General features: G+C 25.2%; 1 protein-coding gene across 3 annotated transcripts in view; it reads left to right on the top strand.

Annotated features, from left to right (window-relative positions):
• The window catches only part of LOC114126713 (scavenger receptor class B member 1), a 42740-nt gene that overhangs the window by 14197 nt on the left and 8383 nt on the right, over positions 1–20160 (top strand). The window contains exons 1-4 of one of the 3 annotated variants that reach the window (XM_027990712.2): positions 1244–1526; positions 13252–13585; positions 17596–17687; positions 18422–18582. In XM_027990712.2, the coding sequence (XP_027846513.1) occupies positions 13375–13585; positions 17596–17687; positions 18422–18582 (464 nt within the window). In that variant the 5' untranslated portion in view covers positions 1244–1526; positions 13252–13374. Of the gene's footprint in view, positions 1–1243; positions 1527–8064; positions 8320–13251; positions 13586–17595; positions 17688–18421; positions 18583–20160 lie in introns of those variants that run through there. The other 2 variants (XM_027990714.2, XM_027990713.2) reach the window with 2 other exon arrangements.

Genomic DNA, 20160 nt, shown 5'->3' with positions numbered 1-20160 from the left:
AACAAGATTTATGTTATAGTACCTATGTGTTTTGTAGGTACCTACTTACTTAACTAATAATATCTTGAAATAAATTTAAAGTATTGATATAATATGTTTATAAGACGTACGCGTTTTCATTTCTGAAATTGTTACATTCAGTATTTCAATTATGTAACGTCTTATTACAACTCTGATCCTATAGCTAACCTATATTATATTATAATTGACTTGATATAATGTCACCAGTAAAGATGTTACTAAATATAAATTAAATTTGCATAATCACTGAAACACATAATATTTAAACTAGTTCAATATTTATTTTTATCAAACATGATCACGGATTATTAATAAGTAAATAGTTTGATTTAGTTAAATATATTATTGAGAAACTCCAGGAAATAAAATTATTTGGAAGTATAAAATTAAAATAAGTCATACTTAAAATATACAAATTTATTCATTATTTTATTTATACTTATTAAAACATAATATTATGTTTGATTTTTAAGTTAAGTACATAATTTAAAAAATCGGATAAAATATAAAATATAAAAACACATTTAATCCATATTTAATATTTATACATATACATAGAAACTAAGTACCAACATAATAGGTAATAAAATAGCGATTTCCTTTGCCAACACGCTCATCTAAACTATTATAAAACTCAGACGTTATAATATTTTGTATGAGACTATATAATTATTTAGTTTATAGATTAGTACAGTATTATTATATTTACTGTAACGTTAGCGTACAAAATAAGTTAAAAACTGTTATTTAATAAAAATGTATTATATATTATAATATTATATCATTAAAATTGTTATCTAACATCATTTTTTTTAAACTCGTTCTCTTAAAAATGTACACTCAGATCCGATTTATTAGTTTTTACGTATTAAATTATACTCGACTAAAACTATACTTATATTGGCCATTGCTCAACAACAACTACTGATTTGTCGATCAAACGATATTATCTAATCTTTACAATACATTTTATACTTAGCCTATTTAGGGATGGAAAATGAATTCGAAGTAAGAGAGAAAGGAGTTTGTATCATAACATGTGCAGTTTAAATGTTTGCATTTCTCGTGAGCTACTAATAAACGATACGATGTTATATAGCCATAAGAGAGTGGGAACAGCATGGAAACGTAACCACCACTTCGCACTCCTGAGTAACATTTTGTTTACTATTATGTATTACATATCGCGTTATCACGAAATACGTTAGTTTACCCGACGCCGGTTAGTCAGTCAATACACCTAATGACAATTTATTTATTCCGGCTAGTTTAAAACTATACGCAGAAATTCTTTTCGAAAAATGTCGGTTTCGTTGGTATTATAATTTAAATACATATTTTCTTACTTATAAAATAAAATACATATTTTTTTTATTTAATTTTTTTTTTTAGTGTTATTTTTTTTTATTATTATTTTTATTTTTTTTTTTTAATTGTGTTGTTTATAATGTGATTCCAATGCCAATTTTATCATGATACCGAGATGGTCATGTTACAAATATAAAGTGAGTGAAAATTCATTAATATTTGTCCACTAGACATTTTTCATAAATTATTTTTAAAAATAGCAAACAAATAAAATATGCATATGATTTATAAAAATAAAACAGTTTTACTTAAAATTCTTTTTTTCTTTTGGTACAATATTATTTGTTGGTAATATTGATATAAAGGCACCTTATATAGGCAATATAAAAGCATTCGTGAATATGAACATTATTATAAATAATTCAATCCGTTTTCAATATATTATTTAAAAAAAATAGGCCATAATATAATATAAATATATATTATATTAAGATCATAACTAAACGTATAAAATGAATAAATTTACACTATACTTATGTTTTAACATTTCGATTTGTATGAAGATCATTTTAAATGTTTTTTACTTCAATTAAAAAATACCACAAGCTATAAATATTCAATATCATTATAATTCCTTATCATATCTAAATACTATTTATTTAATGATACAAAAATATATATGCTACAAACAAAATTTGATTAAATAATTATAAATCTAAATAGATAACTAACGTCTAACACTTTAAGAAATGTTATTGTTCTAGCGAAAGAATTTTTTTAACACGTATTAAACTATTATTACATTAAAACAAAAAAAGAATAAACTTATACTCATAAAAATACGCTCATAAAATATATGATAGTTAAAATATTAATGTCGGAACATTGAAATTGAAATTTACAGTGATATAAAAAATTACATAAGGTAATAAAACTATTTAAAAAGTTATATAATGCTTTCTTGACCTATTAGCATAGTTTAAATTTAAAAAGTAAAAATGCAAATGTTTACTCAGAATAATAGTATTTACATATAACACCTCATAATAATATTGCAAGCATAATGCATTTGCTCGGGAGAATCCGTTTTTTTTCTTTGTAAGTGCATAGATTATTATATGCGATATGCATTGTATTAGACACATGTGATATATTTGAATATAATTAGTGCTCTTATATTATTCTTATTGAAATAAAATTGAATTTAAAAGAATTTTGACAATTTCATAACGATTGTTTTTACAAAGAGCGATAAAACTTTAAATTCCAGATAGCAGCTAAAAAAAAAAATGTTTTAATGAACGTATTATAGTAATGGTTTTTTTTTAAAAAAATTATAAAAGTATGAGGTGTAATGATAACCATTAACTAAAATAAATTACTTAATTTTGTTATAAAAATATTGTTAATCATCATTGTAAGAATCCCCGTCATCTAAAAAACAATATCTTATTTTTTACTCGTCAATATATTATTATTATTATTACTTACTCTTTGGGCATATTATATCTACCTATTATTACATAACAATTTCAAATAATTTATTATAAAGAATAATCATCAGTATTTTTTGGATAATGTTTTATCCTTTACAATTCTTCTTAGTCCTTGGTAAATATCATCGGATAGGTTTTTTTTTAAATACTTCAATTATACTCAGACAGACATAATATATCGAGGTCAGCCGATATATATGATAGCACATCGATTTAATTGTAATTAAATAATTTGAAATGAATACAATGAACACACTTGGGCACTGCTATGATTAATTAAGATACAAGATTTGTAATCTTCGTGAATTATAACTAGCCAGTAGGACTGTATTTTCCATAAAAATGGCATTGAGTCATGTGTAACGTAGTCATGACGACTGCTGAGATAACTTATGTTCATATATCATTATATCAACATGATTGTTTTCTTTGATAATAGTATCTTATAATAAGATTTACAAAATTATAAAAAGAATTAATATTGACCACAGTAATGATCAAAATTAAATATACAATAGCTATAATATTTAACAATACCTATATGTACCTAATTTATTGTTATTAAATACATATTAACTTATGATGTAAATACCAGATGAAATGATAGTTATTTATTTTATGTATATGTAGTTGGTATATAGTTCAAGGGTGGATGGTAGGTACTCTTAAATACAGCATACGAGTATACATTATCGTGTATTTTAATCAGAATTAACACCAAAGTTAAAAATCCGAAAACTGTTTACAATTTAGGATATAGGTATAGGTAAATAAAATAATAATTGAAAAAAATTCATATTAAAACATTGTTTTGTTTTTAGGTCTTCCATTAATTTATATTTTATTTAAAAAAAATTAGAAAATTAATAATTAATGCTCTTAAATAAATAAAATTCTAAAATCATTACAATTCCTCAATCTTTTATACAATACTTTATATTATGATACTATCTACGATTTTATTTAAATATGTAACTACAGCATAAGTCATAATTTATATCGACTAACATTAACGAAGAAATAAATGATCTAAGTTGTAATTGATAAATGGGGATAGTAAACATATTCCAATGAACGTGTTGTAATGATTACATAATAATATATTACCTATATTCTTTATTTTATGAAACTATACTAAATTTCATCAGAACTTTTATCACTTAGATTAAATGATCAGATAATTTGTTTAAATCTTTAAAATATAAATATAAATAATCTTAAGCAAAGTAAAAACCATTAAGAAACATTAACGATCTTATAATTGACACATTAAAGTTTAAAAAAAGTAAATGTACTTGTACTTAAATCTCAAAATAATTGTCTCTTACAGGCACATTTAAGATAATAATATATATAAATCTATATATCATACATTGTACAAAGTCATAATAAATATTATTAATTTGATCACACTGAAGGTTAATCAAATCTTGTTTCAGTACCTATTAACAATATATATTTTTTAATAATAATTGTTTTGGGCGATGTAGGTAATTATTCTATAATAATATAGTTTACTCATTTTATCAATAAAACAATTAACATTACGTTTTTATTCCATTAACGCCATTAAATAGAGCCAAAACAAAAAAAAATATCACAGGACAAGATACGGAGATCGGATGCTGAGAACTCGTCTCGTTTTGCTCACCTCGGCACGAGATAATAATATATACAGGTGTGTGTTGCGAAATTGAGTTGGAGATACATAATGTAATAGTTAATAACTCATAAGTATAATTATGGCATTTAAAAATCGCTTTTAAAAGTAACTCGGTTAAAATAATTATTTTGTTATCCAAAATATATTTTTTGTATTATTATTTTCTGCAAATCCAGATAAAATATAGGTTTAAAAAAAAAAATTATTATTCTCGGTTTTTCTGTGTTTTCATAGTAAATATAACAAAATACGAATACGTACGCAAAACGCATTTATCAATATAAAAATAACACCAATACTAGTTCAATTTAAAGTAAAAAAATAAGAAACACTGCAATTCATTTGTAGGTCTGAAACGAAAACACAGAAGGCTAAAATAAAAAATTATATTATTATTATTATTATTACAAGTATAATAGTATAATGTTATATTTATATTTATATTTTGTATTTAAACCTTGTAACCAGTTTTGTCATTTAAATGCTCAAATTAAATTATTTTATGCGAATACATCAAAATAATTTCCTAGTAAATTTGCATATTAAATGCGTTATGACCGGAATTGTTTGGTGTACTTCCTATTTCGTGCAATATATGATATATATAAAAATTTGATATGATGACGGCTCAATAATTACGTTGCGACTAATGTGAGTACCGACGGTGTATAAAAATAAATACACCATAATTAAGTACCTGTACGGCCTCAATTTTTTTTTTTTTATGAAAATAGGACACAAGGCACGAGTATCGTTCTCTTGTGGTTTTCTTCTACAGAGCCTGATAACCCTGTGGTTGATTATGAATGACGATTTGTTGACATGTTCATTTTTCACGAAACTGCAATTATTACATCGCCCTGATGTGTACAGTATTATGCATAATAATAATATTTCGATCGTAATCAATAAACAAAAATTGACCTTCCTGCGACGTCTTTAAAATGTAATGTTAAATTATACGAATAAATTTGCACATGATAAACTACGATTACGTTCGTTGAACTGTATACAAATAAACTATTAGCAACACATATTTTAATTATACAATTAATGATTTTTTTTTTATTATTATTATTAGAAATATGTAGTAACAAGTACTTAACCATAATCATAACCAGGTCAATATATAATTATTAAATACTATAGCTAATTTTTAATAACGGTTTCAATTTTATATAATATTAAGTATTTATTTAATAAATTATAAAAAAAAAATGAATTTTATTTTATTGATTTGACAACTTGCCATTTCCAATATTATACAATAATATATAAATATTTATTACTATTATATTTATTGAATAATAATAAATAATAAACAATAGTAGGTACCTGTATTTGTTAATTTTAACTTAAATCACAAAGTTTTGATGTAACTCGTAGAAGTATAATATTTTATACTTATAAATTAGTTCTATTACGTCCAAATGATTCTTGCTTAGCAATATATATTTAATTTTCAATTTGCATAAACATTACGTTTTAGAGTGCGGCGAACATACATCTGTTTATTTTTTAAATCGATGACGTACAATTATATAATTTAAATACCCTTGGAAACCGACAAACGTCTTTACTAACGTCATAACTTGGTTAAGCTCGCCAGCAATAAAACCTATTACAAACAATATTATAATCACAGACAAGTGGTTATATTGTCATAATCGACATAATCTCATTTCATAAAAAACAAAAAAAACAAAATTATGAAAACTGTTATTATGATTATTAGGTTTGTTACGCGTAATGATAACCTTACAATATATTCGATTACGTTTTTATCGGCTACGTGTTATCATCCGTGTAGATCAAAATATAATATATTATCCGATAAAATTATGTACACAAACAGTGTATATATATCGATATCAAGAATAGAGTTTCTTAAGACTACAATATTTTAGTTAAAACTTTCATTTTTTCGTCGTTTGCAATGTCTGTTTGTAGATAATGGAATAGATGTCTATAGGCTAATCATTATTAATTTGTAAAAAAAATACACAATAAACTTTGAATTGATAGCTATGAGCGTTAAACGCATTGTACTCGACAAAGGTCTCCCTCTGCTGTGTCGTCCGCACAATACAACACCGTCAAAACGAATAATCCATAGAGCAGCGCACTGCTGGACGTTGACTAATAAAAATGAATACAGCGCACGTAACCAGTTTAACGTAGGTTTGCATACAATTATATTATACTTTGTGATTAGTTAAACCAATTCTTCTTTTAAGTGAACGAACTTCTCTGCAGTACACCGTGATAAACGCAATACGGGCCGATAAGGATATTACCGCGATGATTTAAAATCGTGACAAAAATAATACAATCTCGAAAATCCGTATAATAACCATATGTCATCATACATCCGTATAGTATATAGGTATTTTAATATGTATAAAAAGATATAATATTTTAATAACAATATAATTTTTTCGATTCGCACTAATAACAACACAGCACACGTGGAATTAAAATTTCATATTTTTTTATTTCGAACAGGTATAAATTAACGTTATTTGATTATTGCTTGATTACGTAAAACAATCTTATAATATTATAATTTCGAACACATTTATTTATATTCGTTTTACCTATGTAATATAATATATAAGTTTGTATGGGATGTGTATAGTATAATATTATTTACATATATGATAAACCATAAACGTATATTATACAACAATATACAATATTATGATATTGTACGAGCGCATATAATATTATACCTACGCAATCAAGTTCAACCGTATAGCCATTAGCCTTGTTATAGTTGTTAGTAGTCAATAAAAACAAAAAATTTGCGAAAACAAATTATTCTATACGTACAGCATAAATATATATATATATATATAATACGTAGTACGGTATAATAATAAAACATTGTTTAGAAAACCTGACGATTTTTTAGCGTCGCCTATTCATGTCAGACCGTTGGCGCGCATAGCCGTTATGAAATGTGCAGTACTGTATACGTATATAGCGCGATCGCAGTGTTACAGCAACAGTCCAGATAATAATGTAATAATGATAATCAAACATGACGATAATTTGTGACGGATTTTAGCAGCATATAGAACTGAATATTATAGCCCCGTGGTCACACCTACGACGACGGTGGTGCGCGTTACATGGGTGCCCCTTTTAATACTTACGACTAGAAATTATCATGTCCGATGTATAGACACTCAAATAAACGCGTATTCGCCATAGTCGTCCGGATTCCGAAACTGTTGACTATACCGAAGAGTAATAATAATATTGTAATCATCAATGACGTGCGAATAAGACGATTGTTTTGCATATCATTACAATGTATAATATATAGGTAATAATATAATATTATAACGAATAACGCGTATTTTCCCGATAATTGTACGCAAATGTCTGTTATACCATCAACACCCTTCTAAGGTCAACCAGTTTGATACATCGACGCTAATACTATTCCGAAATAATGTGTGTGTATAAAAAAAACCCCCATAAGGAAGTAGGCGAATTATTCAAGAGATGAAAAATGTTCATGATTCATCGGACCGGCTCAACTGATTTATAACAAAACAAATCCAATAAATTACGTCCATTCAGTAGTCGACCGGCGAAACTGATACACTTTTATTAAAAGTGCGCGACAGTGTTCATTTTTATTTATTTTTTATCTTGTATTACTTTTTATTTGTAATTGTTCGCATTTTTTTTACCAGTTGAAAATTACAATAAATTTATAAAAGTGAATTTAACAAAATAAAAGTGTTGGACACAATTTTCGTTTTGGATAACTATTGGATTATATTTGGATGCCTATACCTATGTATAATCTCTATACACGTAAGTCACAACAATAATTCGTTTATTCGCTTTGTTCTGAGATAGGCATAAGATCAAAATATTTTTTTTAATTTACAATTATTATTTTATTAACTGTATTAATTTTGTATTGTTTATTTTTCTAATAATATTAATAGTTTTTTTTTTTTTTTTTTTAATAATTCAAGCTTATTCAATTAGTATTACATTTCATAATACTTAACCTTCTTAGTCCTACAATATATACTATATAATTATTTCATAATGTATTAAATGTCTTCAAAAATTCTAATGAAAAATATACTCACAAGTATAAAATTCTGTAAGAAACTTTTAATTTAAATATTTTGCCTTAAATGTTGTCTATTAAATTATAAAATATTAATTAAATTAAAAAATATATAATTATAAGTAAAACAATTGATTTTGACTATTTGAAATATAATTTTAGATAAATTTAAATTTTTTAATTTTTCATAATGTAATGATATATATATATATATATATATAATATATTTCTAAACTAAGTCATAATATTGTAAAATAATGAATATATTATCAATCCATTATCATATACAGTAATAAATTTAATAGTTCTTTCGAGTATATTTGCCACTAATATACGTATAATTCATATATGTATATTTAATACTGTTAACACATGAGTAGGTACATGACAATAAATAAGTAGTTATGACAAGTGAACATATTTTATAATAATCAACTCGTCTGCTGGCCCCATGATGATCTTGAAACACTAATAGGAAGTAAATGGCGACATACGTTCTTAGAGTCATTGAAAATATAAATGTAATCGTTCAACGAACATAATAAAATTGTTAAACTATAAACTATAACCGGATATTTCCTTAATTAAACAGGAAGTGCTAATGAATAATATTGTATCAAGGTTAAGAGTTGTACCTTAAGGGATGTCTTGGTATTTTGGTAACGCACAACTTCAGGGATAGATGAGCAAATTAAAAAATACGTGACAGGGAAACTTTGTGGTAGCTAGTAACTATATGTATTTAGTAGGAATATGGTCTAACGTTCTGGCCGTGACCCGAATTTGTAATAATTCCAATGAAACAGGTTAGACATCATACTTACAGCTAAAAAATATTATTCACGTGAAATTCTATAATATTTTAAAGACCGTCAATACGCGTGTTTATTGTATTATAGCCTATAGGGCTATTATTAGGTACACGAAAATATTTGTCAATGATACACGTGCCAAAAATATGCGTGATAATGGCGGTAATAATGGTAGCTGTGTAATACTTTACGGGGATTTGTTTTCGTTTAATTAATAACTAATCGACAATATTATTCATCAGCTTCGTTGAGTGTTTTTGCGTGTTTTATCTGGTGCAGTGTCTTTTTTTTATAAACATTGAACATTACATGGTCGAGGTTAAAAACTAGAATATAATACAATATTAGCTTGAAATAACCATAAAATAAATATATTTATAAATTCCTATATAAAGCATTTACAAGTATATTATACCTTCTACTATACTATGGTCCATGACATTCAGTTTTTATGTATAGGCTTTGGTATTCACTATATTATTACATTATAATTTATATTAAGTATAAAACAAACCAATAGATCAACTCAAAAAACAGATTATGGTTTTTAAATGAAAAAGAGATTTTGCAACGATTATTTCAATCATTATCTCTTAATTCTCTTATGGTTCAATCTTTTTAATATATTATAGAATGTGTCTGTGTAATAGTGCAATAATGTATATACTATGCAATATAGCAACATACCCTTACAGTATTGTATAGTTCATGTTCAATTAACTAATCTATTAATAAAACAGTATAGGAAATAGACATGGAGATATATACTTAGACGAAATCCATTGATTACAGGTCAGGTAGTACGACTTGCCAAAAAAAAAACCATTTATAATATAATTACACTATAATTTAGTTGTTAGAAGTACGCCTGTAGGTTTAGACATATTATACAACAAAATCGAAACAGTCAGAACTCAATTAGAATAGGAGTGTCAAAAGGAATGGTAATACTAACCATACACATAATATCATCACTTTAATCTAACTAATATTTTAGGCACACTTAATAAGTTTTAAAAAAAAATCTCAGTTTATTCTTATAAATATATATAGATATATCTCTTCAGTGTAGTTATTTTCCCGATACAAACTTTGATTATATAACTTATAAAAAACGTAGTTAGCTCTCGATAAAAATAAATAAATACAATATAATAATAAAATACCTATAGGTATCCTGTGAATCCAATCAGCGGATTGTTTTAGTATTAAAACGAATAACGATTATAACAAAAATTATATAATAAGCTAACCATATTTTTAATGTTTAATTACATGGTATTATTGCTCACGATTAAAAATTAACAGCAACATGCTGAATTAAAAATAATTATTAGAATTAATAATAAACACTGAAATAAAGTAAGCATTGAAGAGAAATGCTATTGATGTTCGAGTCTTTCTAAAACATAACATTTCATAAAAACAAATATTGTACATGACATTTTAACGTGTATTTCTTAAACACATAATGTTACTCTGTATCGCATTATTACTGTTAAATAGTAATTTCTAATTATTAGAATAACGCTAAAATTACTTAATTTGATATGTTATATAAATTACAATAATCAATCAATAATTTTTATATTTTTATATTATCACTAACTTTTCGTTAAAGAAACAAGATAAGCATTGACAGTATTCAACAAAAATTAGTTCAATTTATAATCACATTTTACTCGAAAAATAGTAACAAATCAATGAGTCTAAAAACTCGTTAACTTGTACGATCAGGGTTAAATGAATTGTTTTTTAATTGTTTAACTTTAATTGAATAGATACATAATATTATAATAGTTTATTGAAAAACAACTATAAAATAAATAAATATTATTAGAAAAATAATATTGTATTTTAGTTACATCTTTTTAAATTTCTCAATTTAAATAACTAATAACTAATACGTTTTATATTATTTATAGTTATAGTTATGGTAGTATTATCATATAAAATATTGCAATTTTAATTTTGGTAGTTTGCGAGTGAAGCAAACAGAATCGGAGTCCTCTTACTAATGAATACAGCTATATTATAATTGTATCATATGTTTATCCAATAAAAAGCTTGAACACTAAGTAATATTTCTTTAAAAGCAGTTTTTATGATTCATATAAGCTGAGAAAATCCATTAATTAATTAATTTAATGATTGGAAATAAAAATAAATAATTTTTTATGATTAAGTATTAATAATTTATAAATGTGTAAGTTATCTATGATAATATAAAATATTAATAGTACTTCAGTTTAAATAATTTAATTAATAACTAATTGATGTCCACCTTCGATTTAATTTTTTTTTTACGTATGCACTAAAATATCAATTTCCATTAGAAATAATTAACTCTTTACGCATTTGAATATTTAATAAATATAATATTTTTCACAATTATTGAACTACTTTTCGGTACTAAACAATAATTTCATCATTTATATAACGTTAATAAAGGTAAACGAGTAAATTAATTTAATTATAAAATATAAAAACCTTTCCAAATAAAAAATTAACATTTTCTTAAAGTGAATTAGATACCTATTTTAAATTGTATAAAATTAAATGATTATTACTTCTATTAATGATCGTTGGTAGTGATTATAAATTAGGCGCATTAAACCAAACGCGGTTATCAAGAATGCATGTACTGATTGTCAAATGGCAAATCAAAAGGTCACAATAAGCAAATTTGAATGCTTCGTTTTTAAATCAATGTCCTAATAGTATATTTTAAAGTGCGTTTATAATTCTGTAAATACCTAAATCAAGTGTGCAAAATACACTTAAAATCGTTCTCGGTATTGTAACGTTCAAACATTATATTGATAATAATATGTTAATCGTACTTGAACTTGAAATAGTTGTCCTTATATTATAAACATTTAAATACTTACTATATTTTTGATATTTAATTTTTTATCACCGCTGGAAAATAAAACGTTCACTTTAAATGTACCAACAAGATCCACTAAACCTACACAGTACACACTAACATATGCATTCATACACATTATAGCAGGTACACAATGTATAATTATGTAGCCGATGCGTTCTGATTATTCTGTTGTGATATTCTTGTTGTTTTGGTGTAAAAAAAAAACCGCATAAATCGACAAGAACTGGTCGTTTTTTTAAGAAGTTTAAAATGCATCTGGAACCTGTGCGTTTGCTGTTACTTACATCATAAAACGTATTCTTTACTTCCGTATAGGCGAATGGGACACGTTGTATTATACAAACAGAATTCTTCGCATCGGTGTTTTTTTTTTCCATGAGAGTCGATTATATTTTTACAAAACGATAATACTATACGCTCGAGTGTAAAAGTGCGTACCTATAATAATTGTATTGCATTATACGTCATGTCGTGTACGCTCGGAGAAATGATCCGTTTACGTTCACGCAGGCCAATCGTTACCAATGTGCACATTATGCGAGTTTAACAAAAATACACAATACCTATGTGTCGAAATTTGTTCCATTATAAGCGGATAAACAATATTTTACATCAGGAAGGATGTCGCGTACTGCCTCGAATAAAAAAAAAAAAATACGCACAACTCGGTTTTTTTCGACGTGCGCTTTTATATCGACTACGCGCGTTCGAAATAACGACACATGTATAACTGACCAATAACACTGCAATCCTACACGTGGGTTTGCTCAGTGTTGATGTCGTCAGCAAAATCATTCCAAAATTGATGACCTAAATACGATTTTTTTTTTTTTTTTTTTTTTTTTTTTTTTTTAGTCTTATGCGTTTTTAATCACCTTCAGGTTTATGTGTGGCAAATGTAAACATAAATAATGTATCCGTTCGTTAATTACAATGTTGTCCGTTTTTCTCGATTACAGTATCGGACACACTTGAGGTGGCTGCCCGAGTGCACAGCGAATGGGATGCGAGATCATCGTACGAACATATCACATATTTTGGACGCGATCAACGATTTCCACCGTTGATAATAAGCAACAAAAATGGGCTTAACGCCGATCAAGTTACCATACCAGTCAGCGAAAAATCGTCTGTTTGGTATACAACCCCGGATGTCAGCCAGCTTTCAGCAAATACCGACTTTCAACATAAACGACCCGTATAGTAACGAACGTCAATCGAACCGACGAACCAGCAGACGAAATGGGTTACCTATCAATATGCTCGTCTCCCAACAGAGGAGGATCAGCAACAGTGAGTACCGCTTTGATTTTCTCCACATATAGGTTAAAATATGACGAATTATTTTAGTTGTTTAAGATTACAAACTAATAGTTAGAGTAAAGAGAAAAAAATAAAAGTATACTCAAATTAATTATTTTTATTAGGTAGTATTACAGCAGTCCTGCAATATTTAAAATAATATAACTAAAAGCATATTGTATTATAGTAAACTTTTCTCTTCGATATCTTAGTATACCTACTTAGTACCTACATCTTACTACATCTATTGAAATATAAAGAATTACATGCTACAAGCTATTTTTTAATCTTTTTTTTGACAAGTCTACTGTGATAATTAAATTAACTTTTGAATGGGGGCTATATAATAAGATTATTTAAAATGTGTCATATCCTAATTCAACCAAAACCTATCACTTTATTTTTAACATCATAAATAACCTATGTGTTATTTAAATTTTTAAATTTTTATGAATATATAATAATTAATTAATAATCTATCAAATAAACTTAATTTTGTATTTAATTTGGTTTACTAAAAAATATATATTATAATATCTCCAGTAAATCGTATCCAATAATTGTATTACCTATACATAAAAAAGCGTTTTCTATGAAAATCATTTTTGAGTAAGTGATTCGTAAATATTGCATACGCGTAAAAAAATGTATTCGTTATACATTTGTAAATAAATATTTCATGTGCTTATTAAATATAATACTCCCTGTAAATATTATATTATATATCTTCAAATTAGTTTTATTTTTAAATTGCATAATTGTGTTTTAACATTTATAATTATCAATATTGTTATTTATATTTTAATCAGTCAACGTATAACTAATATTAACTATAAAACTAATACCAAATACAAACAACAAACGTATAAAAAAATGTACCTAGTCGTTAAATCAGGAAGAAAATTCAAGAAAGCATTGATTTTTTTAATGAAGGATTATTACCCAAGACGAAAAAATGACCACAATATCAATAGGTATATAACCGAGAGAAAGAGAAAGAGAGAGAGAGCTATTACCTCAATATCAACCGTCACCACGAATCACTCTTGAATAATTCTAGTGCACTAGACCGTAGAGTATTCTATTCATATACGGTGCATGATAAATTTCAAAATACACCTATTTTTACGTCATAATATATAATAAAATAATATTTTATTAAATACACCTTTATTATATTCTTATAAATACTGAGACTCGTTCCATTATCGTATGCGATTTTTTGGTGAAGAGTTTTTTCTTAATTAATTTTAAGTTGACCGACAATACCTAAACACTTCGGTAACATTTTGCTAAATTTTTAAAAGAGTTCGACAAACTTCTAGAATTTCTTGTTTACGATGAGATAATACGTTTAGTAGGTCACCGGGAAATAAAAATCGAGAGTACTGCGAGCGTTCGTCAACAGAACGAGCTGATCAGCTGGACCCGGTTTATCAACTCTGCCCTATTACATAGCTATATCTGTGTGCACTGTGCAGTGTGCTACATGCCTACATGTTATTGCAGTGTATAATGACTGTTAGCTGGAGGAAGTTTTTAGCACTTCATTGTGCTATTGCGTAAGAACTATTGACCGGGAAACGTATAGGATAACTGCTGGTCAATCGAATTTAAAACGAGTAGTCATAAGGTAGGTAGGAGAAAGTAATAAGAGTTAGTACCTGCCTACCTGTATATATACTTGTATTATGATTATACAAATTCGAGATTGACATACTTTGGCGGAATTAAATATTCATCGATTTCAGAATGATATCGATCGACACTTTGCAGTTCTCTAAGCGTTTATCATATATATATATATGTATAAGAACGGTAATTTATATTATCTGATAAAATAAAATATATAATATATGTTATAAACAAGCAACAGATAAATTGACCTAGCATTATTTTGTATACATAAAAATATATAGGAATGCGAATATTTTATATATTTTATATGTATACTTGTGTAACTCGAAATTCAGCCTATTATGTCAGGTACGCTGCGTGATTATTTATAATTTACAAATGTAGGTATAAATGCATATTACGTTATCAAGAGGAATAGAGAATATACCTTGTGACATCGGACATTGGTGCTGTTATTAAACATGCTTATTAGACCGAATCATAAACCTACGCAATGAGCATCCAACTAGGGAGTCTTAAGATTTCAAGCATCATAATAATATGAATAAAAAAGTACCTATTTGAGTTATATACCAACTGCAATTCCTAGTATTTTTTTTAATGAATATGCTGGAATCTAAGCGAAATACCTATACCGACTGTATATACGATTTTTTTGACTTGAAGAAATATTGACACAATCAAACATTACGTCTAAAAATACGTAAAACATGCAGTATTATAAATAACAAATATTGTAATTATGAATTTATCGTTTGAATTATCAAAAATATGAATATCCTATAGCAGATATATAATATTAGGTACTCGGCGTGTATAATTTAAAAAAAATATTCATTTAATGAAAACTATTAGAAATATGAAATAGCTATATAAGTCCACATTAAACAAAAATAGTATTACGAACAGTCCATTTACATTGTTAAAATAAGTTATATATCAGTAAAGTAAAAGTAAAAAAAACTTTTAAGTTTTTATAAACATTAACATTTAGATTACCTACTATAAACATATTCTAACTACAATCATTTCAACATTTCGTAATATGTTCATTTTATCTTGTCACTTATTGTATAATTACATAAATTAATAATTATTTATACACCTTGTTTGTGGTACAGGCGTTCATTAATCACGACCGCGAAATATTATAATCTTCACCGAACCATGGAAGTTATATACAATGAATATATGTCGAAATATACATATATGTGGTTTTAAGTTTACTTTATCATATAATACAAATGAAAATTACAAAATAGAATCATAATAATTATACATTACTTTGAGGTAATTAATAATCATTTGATTTAATATAATTGTGATTATTTATTACATTTTTTTTTTCAAAAAGTTTTCATTTAATATAGATACTGTCACATTAGGGTGAATTATTTCTTTTATAGGTAGTTAATATTATGTAGTTATTAATTCACAATAAATAATAATATATACATAATCAAATTTCTATTTACTCGTTATAAATAGCTCGGTTTTAAATTAATCAACTTAATACAATATAAAAAGCAATAAATAATAAATTAAAATTTCACTTAATAATTTGTTACTTAATACCTACCAACTGATATTGCAAATATGTTATTAATATTGATTTTATTTTTTTTCGCAATGACTAATTGTTATGTTTTTAATGAATGTCTGGGAACTAAAGAAATTAATTTTTTCAATATTATATTTATTAAAAAACACACACACACACACATCATTGTAAAATCAATACATTTATCACTTCGTTCAAGAATCTAACATATTTTAATTATTTACATTGGTAAAAAATGGCATAATTTTTTCTTATAAATACAACTTTGAGTGACATATTATAATTTATTGAAAATAAGTTATAAGCCATTCTCCACTATATCACTTAAAATGTATGAATAAACTGCAAAAAAAAAATCCACTCACCATCATTAGGATACATAACGCATTAACAAGACGAAGGTAATAGGTTATACATTAACATTTGATATAGGTAGGTAATAATAATAATTATTATCATATGAAATATATGAAACTAATAATTCCTAAAGGCTAAGGTTATTATAATTTATATTTCAGTATTTTAAAATAAAACCAGTTATTGTTAATAAACCAAATCAAAAATCCGATTGGCCAACTTTTTATTATTTCGTAGAGCCAATATACGTTTATCTAAAAAGTAATCTACCTAGCTGGAAAAAATTTTAAAACTACTTTACTTTTCAGAAACTACGTTTAAAAGATCTTAATTTAGAATAGTTTGTTGCATAGTTAAGTTAGAATTACATTTAAATTTTAATTAATGATATATGTTTATAAAATATAAAAATAAATCCAAAAATGTGATTTTAAATTTGTTTCAGGTCGACTAGCGGTCATCATATTTGGCGTTGTAGCTTTAATAGCTGGACTAATACTCTCTTCAGTTCCGTGGGTTCATTATATAATTTTAAAGGTATTTTCACAATAGCAATCACATAAGAATATTAGAAACAACGCTACAGGTGCTTCTAACACAATAAAAATAATTAATAATCAAACAATTGAAATCGCAGAGAATGTCCAAATTCAAATATTTGTTCATTACAAAACAATAAATACTAATTATTAATATAACTTTCTATTAAAAAACGATACTTTAAGTACATATAATATAATCTGATTTTATATAATGTTTAGTGTAAAATTCATAGTTCATCTATTAGGATCTTATCAGGATTACGAGGATATGATAATTGTAAAGTGTGATAATCACAACTATTGATAATAGTTATTAATTTGACATTAATTATAGTGCGTGTGTATGTGTATATATATAGATACACACAAACACACACACACTATAATAGTATAATCTTCTTATTGTGGTACATTCAGTAAATTACCAATAAAATCATTGTCCATGACACAATATACAAAATAAATCTATTGATTGTTTTAATTTTTTATAAACATTAAAAAATATATGGTTTGAAACGAATAAAAAAAAATACTTTTTTAAAAATGTTTATATTATAAAAAGTATTCCGATCTATTTTAAATATACGTTTTATTTATCTTATTAATTAGTTTATTTATACTTCTATTTTTTTCACTAATTAATTACCTATTAACAGTTAACACGTATAAAACGTATAATATTTTATTTCTTTTGCTCAATTTTATTAATTTATAACTATTATATTTTAGAACTTGAAAATATGGAATGGAACTTTAAGTTATCATTACTGGCAAAAACCTGGCGTATTAAGACTGACAAAAGTATTCATATTCAATGTCACCAATCCCGATGGCTTTTTGCATAATGGTGAAAAACCAAAACTTCAAGAAATTGGTCCATTTGTTTATAGGTAAGTTTTTATCTATACAGTTTGTTTTATTTCAGAAGATAAACTAAATTTTTTATTTATTTGAGCCTTCTTAAGTGTAAAAGTATATTTTTTTATTACTGCTTAAAACGTTCAATTAAATTCTTAAGTTAAATAATAATACTGTAATTATATAAATAATTATTTACAATTTTTAAGTTTTAAATGAGTAACATAACTAATCAAGTAACTACTGGGAAAAAATAAGTAGAATTTTTTAGTTACTTAAAATAAAGTAAGAAAATCTTATTTATATAAGGTTCCTTTAAGTAATAAATAATAATAATTGATTAATTATTTTTAACTGCGTGAAATTAATTGGTTTGTATAATCCTAATAATTCTGACTACTTATATAGTTATGTCTGTTAGTTATAGTTACCAAATTATTTTGTATTTATTCAACAGTTTTTAGTATATTTTTTCTGTATAACAAAACAAAACATGTTTACAATACCTGTACATATTTTACATTATAAATAACTAATATCCATACAAACACACAAAAATAAAAAACTTGTACAGGATTTTCAAACCCTTTTTACCATTCATATTTCTTTATACTTCAAATAATCCAATTCTAGTAAAATAGTGTCTATGTCAAGATAATCGATATTAAATACAAGACTACTTTTACCTAATACCTTAAACTACTTTGATCAAAGGTCAAATTCAAAACTTCTAAGCTTATCTTTATTTCATCACTTTTTTAATTATAAATATTATTTTAATTAATACAAAATAATTATTTGAACAACTGTAGATTAGACATCAAAAAGATTAAATTAATAAAATATTGTATCATAAAAGCTTGGTAAAAGTATAATTTATTTACATTAAAATATCTATGTAAACTGTTTTAAATTAGCATACAATTATTACTACTATTTTAGCTCAACGATCAAAATTGATCTTTACGAATGATTCGCATAATTATTTAACACTCATAATATAAATACATTTTTATGACTATTTCTTAGTAATTTTTCTATATAATAATTAGATACATAATATTAACTTAAAAATTTAACGTGCGTTTATATTACACCGATTTTAAATATAATATTTATCAACAACCCAAAATAATTAGGCATATTTAAAATAATCAAGTCATACATAGACGATAGACCCATAATAGAAGCTATAATCAAAATGTTAACAGATATTTATCAAAGTATATTTTTAAATATCATCTTATAGTTAACACTGTGTAAAGACGGGTCACTTATATCATGTAGATGGTTAAAATAACCATCTCTTTTTAATGCAAAATATATTATGTCAACAATTATTATAATAGTTAAACTTCAAACATTTTTTAAACTACAATAAAACAAAATATGTACGTTCACTTTACCTAGAAACCTTGTTAGAAAATATCGAAGAAGAAAATTAAAAAATATATTATATATATCCACATAGTGGTTTTTTATCTTCGAAACTCGCATTAGAAGGCTTAATTACACAATAAACTCAACACTATAATTGTTATTTATGTTATTACTTTTGGTCTTGAGATTAATATTATTCATAATAATCATAACGACCGATAATTCAAAAT

The sequence above is a fragment of the Aphis gossypii genome, chromosome 3 (assembly GCF_020184175.1).
Source record: "Aphis gossypii isolate Hap1 chromosome 3, ASM2018417v2, whole genome shotgun sequence".
NCBI classification, from domain to species: Eukaryota; Metazoa; Arthropoda; class Insecta; order Hemiptera; family Aphididae; genus Aphis; species Aphis gossypii.
The sequence above is the reverse complement of the archived record's forward strand: the minus strand, read 5'-3'. Positions and strand labels throughout refer to the sequence as shown.